General features: G+C 34.6%; 1 protein-coding gene across 1 annotated transcript in view; it reads right to left on the reverse strand.

Moving 5' to 3' along the window:
* Positions 1 to 7659: 7659 nt before the first annotated feature.
* The window catches only part of MEOX2 (mesenchyme homeobox 2), a 66204-nt gene continuing 55793 nt past the window's right edge, over positions 7660 to 18070 (reverse strand). The window contains exon 3 of the mRNA XM_004676736.1: positions 7660 to 9070. Coding sequence (XP_004676793.1) covers positions 8846 to 9070 — 225 coding nt within the window. The 3' untranslated portion in view covers positions 7660 to 8845. The remainder of the gene's footprint in view (positions 9071 to 18070) is intronic.

An 18070-nucleotide genomic window follows, 5' to 3' on the forward strand; every position in this document is an offset into this window, starting at 1 on the left:
CTGTAAATACTGTAAGTTTACAAAATTAAAATGTAAGTACAAATAGCCAACTAAAGTATAAGTTATGCCCAATCGATAATTTGCTTACTTTGCTTCTACATTGTCTTTATCAGTTAACCCTTGAATGACACAGGTTTCAACTGTTCAGTTACACTCACACTCGGATTTTTGTCTAGCAGCCAGTTCTGCATTCACAGATTCAACGAAGAGCCCAGACTATAAGGAACAATCAAATTTTTACTTGTAAAGTTGCTGCTGTAAAGTGGAGGAATGTTGGTACCACTAGCCCCACCTGCACCTTCTTGTGCTGGGCAAAGGTCAGCTCCAACAAAGTCAAATGTTTAAGTCTCTCCCCAAACTCTTCCAGTTTGACATATTTGTGTTAAACAGGAAAGCAAAATCTGGTAAAACTGGGGCAAAGAACAGCTATTTATTTAAGGCTTCAGGACTGCAACTCAGAACACACAGGCCAAGAAGTCCTTAAATCCTGTTTTTAAACTGTTTAGGAATGGGGAGAATTCATATACGTCATAAAACATAGTTTACATCAGGTCCACTATGCCTAGGAGGCTTAAAGACAAGTTTCAACTGGTGCAGTAATTCGCAAATTAGATCAAGTTAGTTAAGCAATGATTGGTCAAGTTCAAATCCTGGAGGTCTGGGTAGACAGGGCTTGCTTGAAGTTCTTCCCAGGGGTGTTCTGAGTTAACCTGAACATGCTGAAGTTTTCTTAAAATTTCTTGGGGTCTGACACTCAACAACCTCCCAACCTTGCTTTGACTTTGTCCAAATCAGATTACTACATTGTGTTTTCTTTCTCTTTTGTACTTCATGTCATTTGAATACTTCATGCTCATATAAACTCTTATAATTTTTAATATGCTTCTGTTTGTCTTTTAAAAATCTCCATACCACTTTTGTTGTTGTTGTTTTTCTGTAGTCTCCTTTGAGATTTAAGTTTCCAGTGCTGTCCATAGCCCTGTGTCTGGCATTCACAGCATTCCAAATGTAACTAGATGATTCTAATCCATTGTGGGATCAAAAATAAGATAGCTGCTGAGCTAGCTAAAATTGGGGATTGAATTTTTACAAAGTAAGTTAGTAATGGAAATGTAATTTATTTTGTATTAATATGCATATTTGAAAATTCTTAAATGAATAGATCTTTAAGCTTTTAAAAACTTAAAGAAATATTTGTGACTATGTAGGGTAATTTATGTTAACTAGACACTATATTGATCATTTTGTAAATAAATACAAATATCAAATCATTTAGTTATACACCTGAAACTAATATACTGCTATGTGTCAAGTGTATCTTAATAAAAGAAGAAATACTCCTGCTTTAACTCTGTTGGCTTTAAGAGATCTATTTGCATCAAGATAGAGATCCTTTCTTCTCTCTCTTTCTTCTCTCTGTTTGTGGCTCATTTTCCTATGGCTGAAATTTAAGCTGAAAAGAATTGCTGTGTAGATTAGACTATTTTATTCTACTTATGAAATTTTCTTGACACTTTATGGGCTAATAAGGGATTCTTCTATGCAGTAAACTTTTTTTGAAAGATGCTTTTTTTTTTTTTTTGGCATGGTCAAAACATGGGCATTGGGACTCCACAAACTTCAATACTAACCCCAGTTCTGACTTTTAGTGATATGTAATTTTAGCCATGATGCTTTAATTTACTAAGATTCAATAATCTCAGCTGTAAACTTGGACAACATCAGAATCTAATAAAACTGCTGTAAGAATTAAGTGACATATGTGTTAGTCATATTGCAAATAATAAATAGATGATACACAATAAGCAATAACAGAGATGCTTCTTACAATGATAGTGAGGTATTTTTATTGTAGTAGACATTTTTATACTCATAATTCAAATTTTGGTTGAAGGTTTTCTACCTTGCTTATATAAGTTAGCCTAGTATTGAATGAATATATAATCATGAGTCTGTAGTAACACTATGAGAGGCTGTAATACTTCTATTTAATTAATTTACTTAAACGAAAGTAAATCGATCATTTTATCTCATAGGAGCTAAATAGCTCCACTGAGACCTATTTACTGTGATAATATAGTAGGTTGTATTTACCAAGTATAGAAAGCTAATTTTGCAAAATTAACTAACATTTTTTAATTGGTGTTCATAAGCTTTAATTCTGTAATTGGGAAGATGTTTTACTGGGGCAATGCATAAGTTTGCATAGCCTATAGCCTTAATTTCAAGTAAAGCTTTATTCCATTGTTGATAGCGGAAGTCATTTGAAAATTTTACGGCTTTGCTATACAAAATGACCTTTGCAATATCCCCAAAATGGAATGCTTACATGTCACGCTTAAATTCCATTTTACAGTATAGTATGACATTCTTTTTCAAAATAATATAGTCATTTTATACAATTGTAAGCTTGACACCTGATTTCACTTTAACAGCACCTGCCTGGAGCATAATTAGTAGTACATTTTTTAAAAAGGGCTTCCATTTTACACAGATGGCATTCCTCATACCAGACAAGCAGTGATGTATGTTTGGAAATCAGCCAAATTGTCTGTAAAAAAAAATTTGAGGATTTCAAGACAGGCAACTGAGCAAAAAGAAAATGCCCCCTTTTCTCTTAAACCATAAATGAACATCTGTTAAAGTCTAATCTCCTTTTTGCTTTTACTTACTCTCATCCAACTTGGTATATTATTAGCACACTTTTACAGACAATACCAAATTTTTGTTTTTACTTGTGACACTTATATACTTGTCCCATTAAAAAACAAAGTCAAAAGCTCTATTTTACAACTGAGATGTCTTTAAATGGATTTCATAGCATTTCATTCATTTATTCAATTCAACAAATTATTGGAGCTCAGTCAGTATTTGTAATTGTACGAGTTAGGCATTGCACACATCCAGGGGTGTCACCACGTCACAGTAACTATATAGTTTAATCATGTTCACGATCATCAGGCATTGACATTCTAGTATTCTCAGGAAGAAATGTCCTTATCTGATTCTCACAAATTCAGGTCAGGTTTCCAAGGGCTATTCAAAGTGCTAGAGGCATATCAATGCACATGACAGACAAGGAAGCTTGCTACTTTCATGAATCCTGCATTTAAAAAGTGAAGGAATTAGCAGATACCTACTTAACAGCTAGTTAAAGGACTAGACAGTAAGAGATGGTATACTTTTATTTAAGAAGAACAGGGATTCTCTGAATGGAAGTGGAAACCTAAAGAAAATGAAGAAATCAGTTTTGGCACATGGGATAGAAGAACATTTCAGGCAGAGGACTAGGGAATGTGACCTGAATGAGAGGAGTGTAGTCAAGGATAGACAGGGAGTTCTACAATCTAGAGTGATGGGCTTGAGGCCCTGCAGGGATCGTATGGGCAGAAATGTTTGTAACCAGCTCTTCCCTGGTTTTTATATTATAAACCATTGGACCAAGGAGGGACATGATCTGGTTTACCTTTTAAAATGTCTACCAATGTTTCATTATGGTCTTCTGTATTCACTTGAAACTTTATTCTTGCCAAAGTCTCCAGGAGCCACTTATTAATCTGATTTGCATTTTAAAAGGACCACTTTGATTCAGTATGGAGAACAGATTATAGCAGAAGGAAAACTGGGAGCATAGCTTTCTCTAGAAAATTTGTATGTGGCCAGTTGAATTTTTCTGTTTTTGTTTTTCCTAATGAATCCCGAGAACTTCAAATGCTATCTGGAAGAATTACTGTTGCATATGACTTTATTAATGAAAATGTGTGTGTGTGTTGTATTAAATTGCAGGTGAGCTTTCTTTAACTTTGAACAAATTCACCAAAATTAATTTTGATGACAAACATCTTAAAAGTTACTCAGTTATTTTTATAGTTATAATGTTGATTGGAAAGTGGCATAGGAAACTGTAGGTTTACTAAAATTTCTAAAGGAACTATTTACAATAAACAAACTGTGAGATCTAGAAACTCCACACAATAATCTAACAGACTTTATAGAAACAACAACGAAATAGCATAATCAAAATAAATTTAAAAGTTAGAGCCACTCTAGCTTTTGCCACAATACTTTGTGTTCATAATATTAAACCACAAAAAAAAAAAGAAAAAGAAAAAGAAAAAAGCTATGGGGTCTAATATATGAAATGTTTCAAATATGAATCAAACATTTATTCACATCTGTACTGCACAACATTCTGTATTTAATAAATTGTAAAATGTTTCTGTTACCTGTATCTAGAGAGAGAGAGAGAGAGAGAGAGAGAGAGAGAGAAAGAAAGAGGACAAATTAAAAGCATTTACCCTAAGGAAATATTTGTGCTTGATTTAATTATGATAGCAAGGAGGTCTAACACTACTTACAGAGGTTTGTACAATCTCTAAGCAAGAGACACTGTAAAGATTCTGTAACAATAGCAAATACTTTCAATTAAAATTAATCTCGGCCCTCCCTGGTGGCACAATAAGTTAGGATGCAGCCCTGCAAGCTGGCTGCAGCCACTTCAGTGCAAGTTCAATCCCTGATCCCAGAGGTGACCACAAGGCCCAACATACCTCTCCTACCTCACCCACTGCTCCCCTCAGCAGTGTACTTTGTTGATCTGCCTGTCTGCTCCCGCTCTGTCTCTGGTGAAGCCTCTCCCTGCTCCTGCACCTCTGGCCTATACTCCAGTTTTGTATGCATAAATAAATTTTTAAAAATAAGTAAAATTAGGCCCTCCCTGGTGGCGCAGCGGGTTAAAGCACAACACTAAGAAGCTAAGGACACTTCCGCATGAGTTCAATCCCCGCCTGCCCTGGAGGTGACCACATGGCGTGGCAGACCTCTCCTGACCTGCCTGCTGCTCCCCTCAGCAGTGTTCTTCGTCAGTCAGCCTGTTCTGCTCCCCACTCTGTCTCTGGTGAATCCTCTCACCCTCCATATCTCTGGCCTGTACCCCAGTTCTGTATGAATAAATAAATAAATCTTAAAAAAAATAATAATAAGTAAAATTAACCTCACTGGATCATTTATGTATCAATATATCACTGTTATGGTGGTATGCCCAGAATCTTGAAGCTAGCAGATGAGAGTAGGGTAGTGATGAAACACCTTTTCATTTAATCAGATAGTTTGTGGGCTGTTGTCAAGTTGACTAATTAAAAAAAAGAATCCCTTATATTCTGATATTTACTTCACGAATTGTATAAAATTTAGTAAATATTTTATTTCAGATACAAATGGTAGATTTTGTCCACCATCACCCTTTGACATTGTGTAAAACTACCCCAAACAAAATTTTGCCAAAACTGGTGGTTAGAGGCAAAGACTCTGCTATCTTGTTAGTGATTTTATTTTAGCTTTATACTTTCCTCCAAACTCCTCTAAGTAAAAACAAAACAGAATTTTTCATAGTAAATATGTCAGTAACCTTTAAAGTGTGTTTCAAAAAAAACCCAGTAGCATTAAAAACATAAAATATTTATTTTTGTAATTTTTTTTGTTTTTCTACCTGACCCCTAATTTCATCCTATTATCTTAAGGAAGCCCCTATTGAATTTCATAAGTCATTTCCACATTTATTTTATGTAATGTCACTTGAGTGTATTAAAACCGTAGTTGGAATTGTTTTAAGTGCATTTAGTTTGTTTAAAAAGAACAAAATGGCAAACTCAGGTCTTAGGTCTCAGGAAAGGAAAATATAGTTTGACAATCCTAGGTAAATAAGGGAAGTAGGAGGAAATTGGGGTCAAGTTAATAATGAGTTACAAATATGTGGATCAGCTTTTGAGGAAACTTTGTCATCTTCATCCTTCTGAGTCCTATAGAAAAAAAACACTCTAAGCATGATTTCATACTATTTTCAGAAAAGGGCACTTTCATATTATTATAAATTTCCACAGAGCTACCAGATCAGACAACAGAATTACACAAAAAATTTGTTTCATGAAAATATACCACAGTATACCAGGTTTCCAGTACAGAATAATAACAAATGGAGTTTCTTTTAGATTTAACTTTTTCTGGAGTAAATTTAGTCCAGTAATGTATGGGAATATCTTAAGTTTCCTTATAGAATTTTAACTTTAGAAGGATGGTGAGGTATAATGAAGGACCTAGCAAATCAATACAGCTCTTTTAAAATAGTAGAATGCAAACACTACGAAGATAGCAAATTCTTGCAATTAAAAGTAGTCTTCACTGGATCTTTTACTAATCAGTGTACCACTATTATGCAACTATGCCCAGAATCTTAAATATTAGAACATTTTAGTCCATTATATATTAAATGATTCCCCCTTTTGATCAGGACCAGTGGCCTATCCTGCCTGGTGATTCTTCATGTTCTCTGGAGTTAAGTTTCATCACCTCATTTTGGAATAGCTCAATAGCCCCTAATAAAGTCATGGTCCATAGTAAAAATGCCTCATATTTCCTGAATGTCATGTCTATTCAGAATCACTTTTTTGTACTTCATTTATCATACTAAATTGTAATTCTTGTATCTTTCCATTTGTCCACAACCCCTAGGTCTCTTTAGATAATCCTAAGTGATCCTTTCCTCTTATTTCTGGAACTTATTTTCCTGCCTAAATGAATTATCCTCTATTTTGCCCCTTTTGAGCTCAATTCAATTTATATCATCCCACTTCTCCAATTTGTCAAGATGTTTTGAATTGAAACGCTACAGTAAGAAAGTCAGTCCACCCAAGTAGATGTCATCATACAAATATACTTCGTAGTCATTCAAGTGGTTGATAGAAAAGTGTCTGTTTTATTCTTGGATGAGCTCAATATGTATGCACTCCATTCAAATTTAATTTAGAAATATTGCTAACTTCTAGGATACCATGTATTACACAAAGGGAAAATTGTAATACAAACAATATAATTTTATTTCTTAAATATTGTCTTTATTGTTTTAGACTAAGTAACTTGATATCAACTTAATCTATTGTTTGTCAACCTCAGTATTCTAAAGCAAATGAAACCATCTAAGTAACAAGGGTTTTGGAAATTTATCAGTTGTTTTCTCTATTTCTATTTCAGATTAATTGGAGAGGAGAGCAAGCTGTTGAATGTTTCTAAACATTTCAGGATAAATATTGACCAAAAGAAACAGACTTGTAAAGTTATAAGTAGGACTTAGGGATCCATTACATGTACAATTGTGTATGTCACATAATACATTAAATTAATAATATCCTTATTATAAATTATAGTAAAGTTCTATATTAGCTATGACCATTAGCATGGAGACCTCTAATTAGCTTACTTAGCTTATTTTTGTATCAACATCCAAGAAACACTTACTGGATATTTTTATTGAGATTGAACTATGAGAATAATTCATATCTACGATATATAAGTTTTAAAATATATTTCTTTATCTTTCTCCTTATAGTCAACAATATTACCTTTTCTCCTAATTTTATCTTTAAAGTTCATAAAACCTACAAAGAAACACATTTGACATTTTCTTCAATTAGAAGAAATGGCTTAATATATATACCAAGTTTTAGATGATCCTTGATTTCCTAAGGATTGATTGTTTTTTTATCATGTAGGTGATTCATTAAGTATGATTGTCTAGCTTCATAAAGATTAGATGAATTTGAGTTATTTGAAAGTATTTATAACAAAACCTGTACAAATTTAGGAAATCACTAGGGAGACCAAAAATATTTACAAAGAATCATTTATTAAACATTCTTTTTACAAAATACAAAGATTGTTGTTCTGTATGAATACATCATATATGAAAAAATACTGTTTTTACTGAATTTAATTTGGAGACATTCAGACTTGTGTCATCTACCAACTCGAGACTCGTCTGCCAATTTTGCTTTTTCAACTTGTCTAACATCATTGCTAAACAAGAGAAAAACTTCTTTCTTGTTAATTAAAGCATATTCATAACAGCCAACATTTTACAGACATAAAATCAGACAATGCGTGTCATACAAAACCCTTTCAGCAAGGTAACTGATTTGGTTATGATCCTAAAATTTTTTCAAGCTATAAGATAGGAAGAATTGAGGAGCTAGGTAAGTTTTATAATAATGTATTAGCAGCAGTTGATAGAAAATGCAACATAAGATTTGTTTTGTCTGTGGTACAAGAATATGTCCTATCAGACTCTAATGTATTTTTCTCTACTTGAACACAAGTAAGTATGTGTTGATTGTTTCTGGGACGGAAAAATGTATATAAAGACAAGAAGTTGGTTTTGGTTGTCATCGTGAGTGCCTATTTTCATCAGCTAATATGAATGCATTGCTAAACTTAGTGAAGACAGGAAAATGATTTAAGGATAATATATACAAAGTTAAAATACATTTTTTTTAAAAAAATCCACTTAAGAGTGATTTCAGGCACTGTGGCTATTTAGGATAAAATGTTTTGTGGTGTATTCTTGATAGCAATTTGTCAGTGCAAGCAAAAGCAAATACCTGCCCACTGTCATACACGTGATCTCATACATCTGGAATGTTCAAAGTTCATCTTCTGCATCTTCATTCTGGAGGCATCTTGAATAAAAATGTCTCATGGTTTGCTCTTGATAGCAATTGAATTTTCAGTGCAAGCAAAAGCAAACACAAACATGCTCATGGTCAGACACTTGACCAACACAACAGAAATATTCAAAGCAACTCCACCATCTCCAGCTTCACTGTGGAAGCATTTTTATTAAGTGGTACTTAATGTCAACCCTCTATAAATCATTAAGAATGGACTCAAGATGCCTGTTTTTAATAATATTAAAAATCTCTGTCCTGGTCACCTCTCCGTGTAAACGATGTTTGAGTACTAAGGCTTGCCATCACAACATTTCTTTCCTGAGAATGGAGCTGGTCTTCTCTGTGTATCATAAGTGTGCGTGCTCTGAGCTGTGGTCACTGTCATGACTGTCTTCATTTGCTAGAGAGTCCCCGGTGTGCTGGAGAGTGGCCGCACCAATTCCTGAAAGCTCTGAAGGGAGGAGTGTTCCTTTTTTCACATTCACCAGTTCCTTTTCTCGAGCTGCAGCTCCTTGCTGTCCTCCTTTTACTCTCTTCCACTTCATTCTCCTGTTCTGGAACCAGACTTTCACCTTAACAAAGAAAAGGAGCAAAGCAGAAGAAAGAAAGTTAAAAAGACATTTTCCCCCTTTTGCTCATCAATGAACAGTAGTTTGTTAAAGGCTTCCATGTGGAGTGACTATGAAAAAAGCATTGAATTTAAGCAGGCTTCCATGTTCATAATGATAATTTAAAAAAAAATTGTATTCATTTATGTATACAAGAACTGGGGTACAGATCAGATGTGCAGAGGGTGAGAGGATTCACCAGAGAGAGCAAGGAGCAGAAAAGGCCCATCTACTGAACTCCACTGCTAAGGGGAACAGCAGGTAAACAGAAGAGGTCTGCTGTGCCATGTGGGTCACCTACCTGGCTGGGGAATAAAGTCAGGCTGCAGTGGCTGTGGATAGCTTCATAGTGCTGTGATTTAACCCACTGTGCCACCAGGGAGGGCCCATAATGATAATTTTTAAAGGGCATACAAAGAATGATAATTCAGGTTTTATAGCATGCAATATAAAAAGTAGACGGGGAAGAACTGTTCCTTTTTACGTTACACAAAATTAGCTTTAAAAAGAGTTCGTATGAATTAAGGCTAATATTTTAACAGTTGTATTGGTCAAACACTTTTGTCCCTGCCAATTCCTTTGACTTAACATCTAGTTGTCATATCCTGAACTTAAAACATGCTCACCTGGCTACTGAAGAAACTACATTCCTGAAAACCGTCTGTGTCCCTGCAGTCAACAGCTAGTTAAGTTTCCTAAGTCTTTGACCCCATTACATCATAATGATTCTGTTATTTTGACATATTATTCGTCTTAACTTTAACATTTTTTTACTTCTCTTAGCAAATAAATAATTCAGATAATTTCCTAAACATAAGGTTAAGATAAAAAATGTATTAACATTTGTTAAATGCTAATAATGAGTCTGTACATCATAAAATTCCCATGAGCTTTGTAGAGATATACTTTCCTTCTAAGAGCTTAACTGAATCTGTCTAGTACATTTTATGTATAATCATAAAACAAAAACAAAAAAATGCACATAATTAAGCATGAGTTAAATGAGCATCTATTATCAACTCATTGAAATTGGCATCAATATATCTTCTTGTTTAGGAGAAAATTTTTTGTTAAAAATGCCTTTTAGGTATATTTTTTAGTCTAGCCTGTTTAAAGTTATCACAGCTTGAATTTTGTGCTAATAACCCCCAGATCTTATTGATACAAATACAAAAAAAAAAAAAAAAAAAAACCAACAAAAACTTCTCTGTGACTCTAAAACTAATTTTGCTTGTCTTATAGGTTTATCAAAACAGATTGTTTTCCACTATAGGCTTCTTGCCCCATCCTCATGGAATCAAGGAACTATAGTCATTCATATTTTATGATGGTACAATATTTCAGCATGTGAGCATAACATGTTTTAACTATTCTCCTGTCCATGGTCACTTAAATTGATTTTTTCATCTTTTTACAAATGATATAAACATTCATCATTCATGTTGATCTTTGATAAACATGACTGACTTTCTCTGAGTGGATATTCAAGGGTTACACCAATGGGTTGACAGGGTATATGAATGTACAATTTAATATGATAATACAATACAGGAAGACAATTCCCAAAGATGTACCAACTTAACTCCCTCTCACCAGAGTCAAGTGGAAAGAGTACTTATTGATTGCTTTTTGTTAACATTTGGAGATATCAATTTCTTCCAACACTAGAACTATAAATGTTCACTCATCATTTTTCCATTTTGCATTTCCTTATTACTAATGGATTGAAGTATCTTTAAAATGTTGAGCGCCCACTTGTATTTCTCCTTTTGTGAAATGCCTCCACATGTCTGGTTTGCATTGAATTCGTCTAAATTTTATTTTATTCTTTATAGACTTTTAAAATATGTTCTGAATGTTAATTTATTGCTTTGTGGTTATGTGGCTGCTACCAAAGTGTCTGAATTTATGTGTCTTTTACCTTCCCTTGGAGTACCTCTGAATAATCAGAAACTCTTAAACTTAATATATTAAAAGGTGTCAATTGTCTCCATTCCAGCTATCACTTTTATGTCTTCATTAAGAACCTTCTTTGTGGACTTCCTTTCCCACTGCCTTGAAACTGAGCCAAGGATGAGTTGGACTGCCAGCCAGCTGCTAGAGCATTCTGCACAGATAAAGAATGGAGCCATAGGTCAGTCTGTGATCCAGCTGTGTGTGTACTCAGAGAGTTTTCTTAAACTATATTGTATGGAACGTTTACATGAAATCTGTGCTGAGAAGTCTCTTTTGAAAATTCCAAGGCTGAAAACTGCATAAATGACAAACATCACATCTCCTGCTGCTCCTGTTTGTTTGATGTGGCATGGAGCCATCCAAGTGACAGTGTCCAAGAGGTAAAAAAGAGTTACATGTCAGCTCACTACTACCATGCATAAACCATAACTTCTGTCACTTTCAGTATCTGTATGACTGAAAACTGTGATGTGTCATGTTTTTACCTGCTTAGATTCAAAAGCAGTTATAGTGTCAGATGCCCTGGGCCTTACTGCTAATCTGATTGGTGAGGGGACTGACTGGAACCCATTTTGTGGCTGGCAAGTCACAGATCCGTAATGCACATGTTAGATGAAAGGAATTTAAGAAAAAGGTTCCTTTTTTTCCCCATTAAATGCTCTATTTTAGGTAAGATGAGTTTTATATTTCAATGGTCATCAGTTTCAGAGTCAGCACATTATATGATATAGAGGTTAGCCATTCTTGCTATGTGTTCTTCAGCAGATTGGGCACAATCCAGGAAGCCAGGTGGGCCCTAGGCTAGGAGTTTCTTCTGGATCTAAGATCTCCTTACAGAAGAATGATGACGATAAATGAAATAAGACTAAGAATGTGAGAGTGTCCTTTTATATTAGCCAACAAGTTTACAACATATAAAATTTGTTGTCACATGTTGGGGACTCAGTTTATTATTAAATAAAAAGATATGGGTACTAGGTTGATGTAAATAATGCTGAATCCTAATGATCCTTAGAAAAGAAAGCATCTTTTCCAAAATGTAAATATTTCAACAGTTTCTCCTAAAAAAAAAATCCCAAATTTTATGTCATTGATAGTAATCTTTTATTTATTTTTTGCTCTTAAGTTTAAAGTTAGGGAAAATAAGAGCCTTCTTTCTGCCATAGAGTCTTCTATGATTTCTACTAAGAGATTTAAGATTTGCTTTGGAGTGCTTGATCTATGAAGTATTGATTTTGGTACATAGTGTAAAGAAAATATTTACATTAACCTTCTGGATAACAACTTATCCCAAGACCATTATTCAATGGTATTCCCTATTTCCCATACTTACTACTTCAACATCACAAGCCAGTTTTTCCATATACATGACTTTCTTGGTGCACTCAATTTTCCTATCTCTGTGACATGACAACAACCCTAATTATTATTATTTTTTAAAGTTTTATTTATTCATGCATACAAGAACTGGGTACAGGCCAGAGGTGTGGGTGTTGAGAGGATTCGCCAGAGACAGAGTGGGGAGCATAAAAAGTAGATGTACTGAAACACACTGCTGAGTGGAGCAGCAGGTGAGACAGGAGAGGTCTGCTGCACCATGTGGGTCACCTCCCTGGCTGGGAATTGAACTGGTGCTCAGTGGTTGCAGATAGCTTCATAGTGCTGTTTTTTAACTTCTTATACCACCAGGAAAGGCCCTCTAATTATTACTGTTTTATAATTCTACTTGGTGGAGCTAATTTTGTTTTGTTCTTCTTTAGGAACATTTGGATGCTCTCTCTCTGGTTCTAGAAACCATTTCAATTCTGTAAATATATAGTATTATGTATTTACAGTTAGTGAAAATAAATATATTAAATATTTCCAGAGATATGTTATTTTAGTGTCCTCAAATTATAATACTCCATCAAAAATAGTATAGTTTTCCTAGATATCTGCACCAAAAAAAATTGAGACATTTCTCAACTCCTGATTTTTCCTTGACCTGTTAAGTCATAGTTAAAATCTTATATTGTACATTACCCAAACATAATTAACCCATGTGACAGTGAAAAGAGATCAGGAAAAAAAAAAAACTCATTAAAAACTAGCAAGTGGGGGCCCTCCCTGGTGGCACAGCAGGTTAAAGGGCAGCACTAAGAAGCTAAAGTCACTTCAGCACTCCCCACTCAGGTTAAGCCTCTCACTGCCCCTGCACCTCGGGCCTGTACTGCAGTTCATGTATACATACATAAATAAATAAATAAATAAATAAAAACTAGCAAGTGGGCCCTCCTTGGTGGCACAGCGAGTTGAAGCACAGCACTAAGAAGCTATAGCTACTTCAGCATGAGCTAGATCCCCACACCGGAGGTGACCCACATGGCGCAGCAGACCTTTCCTGACCCGCCCGCTGCTCCCCCCAGCAGTGTACTTCCTCAGTTGGCCTGTTCTGCTTCCCTCAGTAGGCCTGTTCTGTTTCTGGTGAATCCTCTCACCACCGCTGCACCTCTGGCCTGTACTCCAGTTCTGTATGCATAAATAAATAAATCTTAAAAAAAAAAAAAAAAACAACTAGCAAGTGGGTTTTCATATATTATTATTGTTAAGAAAAAAATCAGTAGTTTCTTGTCATTTCACACCTTCTTAGATTTGGGCAACTATATAATAGTTGTTATTTATTCATTACTTTAATACAATTTTCTAAATATTTTTAACACTACCCCCACATTATAGCTTAGAGTTAAGGATATTGAGTCTCAAAGGCTAAGTGACTTGCCTGCCACAGATTACACAGATAAGATAATGTGGTGTCAGGACTTAAACCTCAGGGTTTGGTTGGCTCCAGAACTACCTTTGTTGTTTCTGTTACATTTCAAACTCCACATTTTGAGCATTCAGGATAAAAAAAGAAAACCATATAAAGTATGTGAACTCCATCCATATGATTACTATCATTTAGGTAATTCTCCTACTCAATATAATTAGGTTTGTAAATATGACACTATTTTCCTGTACTGTAATTTAGGTAATTATACTACTCAATTTAATTACCTTTGCAAGTTTGACATTATGTGCTGCATTAGATCTTTTCCACATGAGTTGGGATCCACTGCTGGCTTCACTTTTGAATATCTGTGTGAATTTGAGAAAATTATACTTCTCTATGCCTCAATTTTCATATTTGTAATATTGGAATAATGAGTCTTTTGAGATTCCCCATAGGGGCATTTTATCCATGGACAATTACAGATGGAGGGAACACATTATCATCATTGTCACTAAGAGCTAAAACATCCAGTCAAAATAATCTTGGCAGAAAAATGGGAGAAATAGATGTCTTAAAATCTATACTTATTTTCTTTTTTGGGGGGAGAAGGGGCACAAAAATTCTATAATACCAGTATAAAACCTGATATGGGCAGGTCAAAATGAGGAAAAAAAAAAGTAAGCACAAGGTATTGATTTTAGAAGTAGTATAAGTTATTTTGTCTTGCTTTTGGTCTACCAAGTGAAAATCTACTAATAGACTAATAGGCATAGTCTAATATTTACGGAGATTACACAAACACACATGCACAGAAACACACACACATATGTATATATGTATAGATACAAATATGTACATGGTCCTCCCTGGTGGTACAACAGGTTAGGATGCAACACTGTAAGCTAGCCACAGCTGCTTCAGTGCAAGTTCAATCCCTGACCAGGGAGCTGACCCACATGGTGCAGCAGACCTCTCCTGTCTCATCCTCTGGTCCCCTCTGCAGTGTACTTCATCGATCAGCCTGCTCTACACCCCACTCTGTATCTGGTGAACCCTCTCACTGCCCCTGCACCTCTAGCCTGTACCCCAGTTCTGTATGCACAAATAAATAAATTTTTAAATGTACCTATATGCTTATGTGTGTGAAAGTATGTCATGATTATATAGTGTCATTAGTACCTTTATACACTATCTTACCTGAGGGTTAGATTACATGTTTAACACTGGAATGCTATACACTTAGTAATGACACAAAAAAATCACATTTACATAATGGGTACAGCTAATAAAAATGGGAAGGTTGAGTGTAAAACTTCAAAGGTTAATATAGCTACACTTATTTTAAAATATGCAAATAAAAAAGAAAAATGTGTTTTGTACCAGCTATAACAGTAAATCTAGATAACATATCAATATTGACATAGATTTATAAATAAATTTCATTGTTTAATTTATGATCACTATAATCCAGATTCATTAGTTGGATTGAAAAAATAACTTTTGTTTTTACTCTAAGGAAAGCACAATTATTTAAATGACAAAAACTTTGAAAATAAATATGATTATTATTTTGTTTAAATCTGTAGGCATGTTTCATTTATAAACTAAGAATAACACTAATCTCACATTTTCTTGGTGACTTGAAATCTCTATTCATTTATATGTTACTATTATTGAATGTCTACTAATTGCAACTGTATTAGATCAAAGATAGGAGGAATAAACAAATAAATAAAACATAGTCCCTACCCTCAAAGCATTCACAGCTAAGGAAGGAGAAATACAAAAGTAACAGTTTACTGGCTGTGTAAGAAACTTGGCATATATTGAGATGCATGATAATTAGCTCCCTATTTTACAGAGTATCCTTAAGATGTTTATTGTTTTAGCTGGTGCTATTACTAACTCCTCTAATGGTTCACTCTACCTACAGTCACACAACCTACCTACAGTTACAGAATCGACCTACATTCATGTCCTACACTCCTATGTTACCACATAATAACAGAAATTAATTCTTTCTTCTAAGAATCTCATATATTTGTTGTCATTGCCATTTGTAGTGTCTCCTGAATTTATACTTGTTCTAGGAGATTGGATCATCAAATAATTTTCAGATAATTTAAACGGATCTGTCCATTTTGGGGCATGATAAATAAGTTGTGTGAGCTTTCATTGTTCTGTCTGGACTAGCAGTCAATTTCATTTTCTAATCTACAATGTCTCTGAAAAATACTAGATAATGAGGCTTTCCTAAAATAATTTTTCGGCCCTCCCTGGTGGCACAGCGGGTTAAAGCACTGCACTAAGAAGCTGAAACCACTTCCGCATGAGTTCGATTCCCGTCTGCCCCAGAGGTGACCACATAGCGTGGCAGACCTCTCCTGACCCTCCCGCTGCTCCCCTCAGCAGTGTACTTCGTCGATCTGCCTGTTCTGCTCTCCACTCTGTCTCTGGTGAAGTCTTTCGCCACCCCTGAGTCTCTGGCCTGTACCCCAGTTCTGTATGCACAAATAAATAAATCTTAAAAATAATAATAATAATAATTTTTCAAGCTTATACTTAAAGCAAGATTCCATACAAGGCTACATATTATCACTAACCACTCAGATAAAAGTGAATCCTTTATCTCAAGAATCTAAGCACTAAAAATACTATTATTCATGAAAACAAAGTAATGTTAATCTAGCATTATATAGCTTTGTATGCACAAATATTTTTCAACAAAATCCTCATAATAAGAAATAATAAAATTATGAAAACCTCTTATATTAGTAATGAGTAATTTTTTTTTTTTGTTATAGAACTTATGTTTGAAACATCTGCTTATTATGTAGAAGTCTCCCCTTTTAGTCCCTTAGATGACAATGTTGTTAGTACTTCTGTTGACTGGTTGATCAAACCACTCTTTAAATAGAAAAATATCTATTTCCATTTTGACTGTCTATTAATGAAAGTAACCAAAAGAATTATGCTAGATCAATTTGTTTCAATAATATATTTCAGCACCTAGAAATCATATTTTCATCAATAAAATGTTATAAATGGGAATCATTTCTGCTGTTTGCTAAATACTATTTTTTTAATCTTTTTGTTTAATTAGTTATTCTTGTATAACCTCCTATGTATAAATTTGTAGTACCTGTCATCTTAGGATTCAAGATACATTAAAGTATACAAATTAAGTACATATCTATATTGTCACACAATTTTTTTCTTTTTTTTAAGATTTATTTATGTATGTATACAGTATTGAAGTACAGACCAGAGGTGCAGGGGTGGTGAGAGGCTTCACCAGAGACACAGTGGGGAGCAGAACAGGCAGAACTTAGAAGTACACTGCTGAGGGGAGCAGCAGGTAGACAAAGCAGGAGAGGTCTCCTGTGCCATGTGGGTCACCTCCAGGGCTGGGGACTGAACTCATGCTTAAGTGGTTGCAACTGGCTTTGCTGTGCTGCACTCTAACCCCCTGTATACCAGGGAGGGCCCTATCACACAATTTCTTAAGCTGACCAGAAGCACATAGATTGATAGAATCTTGAATCTACAAAAGCCACAAGCCATGTTTATGTAATATCCTAAATGTCTGTTTTTTGAAAATACAATCATAAAACCAAACACCTGGATAAAAGTGGAATATTTTAGTTATATATCTAAATGTTTCTAAAGATACAGAACCTGTAGACTTAGTATCCCGTTTTATTTGTAACAGGGTACTTTAAATACAATAAATGCTGTCTAGGAAATATTTATTTATGTTTTAACATGTGAAAATATGCCAAGAGTAACTGTATAAACAATACAATTTTCACATGTAATCGGATTTCCAGTGATTAATTTGGTCATGGCAGCTGATCTAGTAAACCCAATTTAAATGAGTTCCAGAAAGAAAAACTTTTCCAAGTAATTCAGTAGTAAAGACACTAGTCGAACTGAAGAATTAAAACCAAGAATGCTGTCTCTATAAGGTTAAGATGGAAAATGAGGAAAAGAAAGCTGCTTTGCTTCTTCCTCTTCTAGCTGGTTAAGAGAACAAATCCGTTAGGTATTTCTAGGAAGCCCAAGGGAGCAACAATGGACCCTGCTGTCTGTATAGCAGTGTCATACAGAGTAGGAAGGTCTATGTGTGTGTGTTAAAGAGTGAAGAGAATTATGATATATTTCATTACTAAAGCCTGCTGAGAGAGTTGCCTCTCACCTTTATCACCTAGTTTAGCACATTTATGACCAGGGAGTCATTTCCTGGCCTCTGTATTTTC

This window comes from Condylura cristata, unplaced genomic scaffold (genome assembly GCF_000260355.1).
Source record: "Condylura cristata isolate star-nosed mole 26May11 unplaced genomic scaffold, ConCri1.0 scaffold00005, whole genome shotgun sequence".
Taxonomy (NCBI): Eukaryota; Metazoa; Chordata; class Mammalia; order Eulipotyphla; family Talpidae; genus Condylura; species Condylura cristata.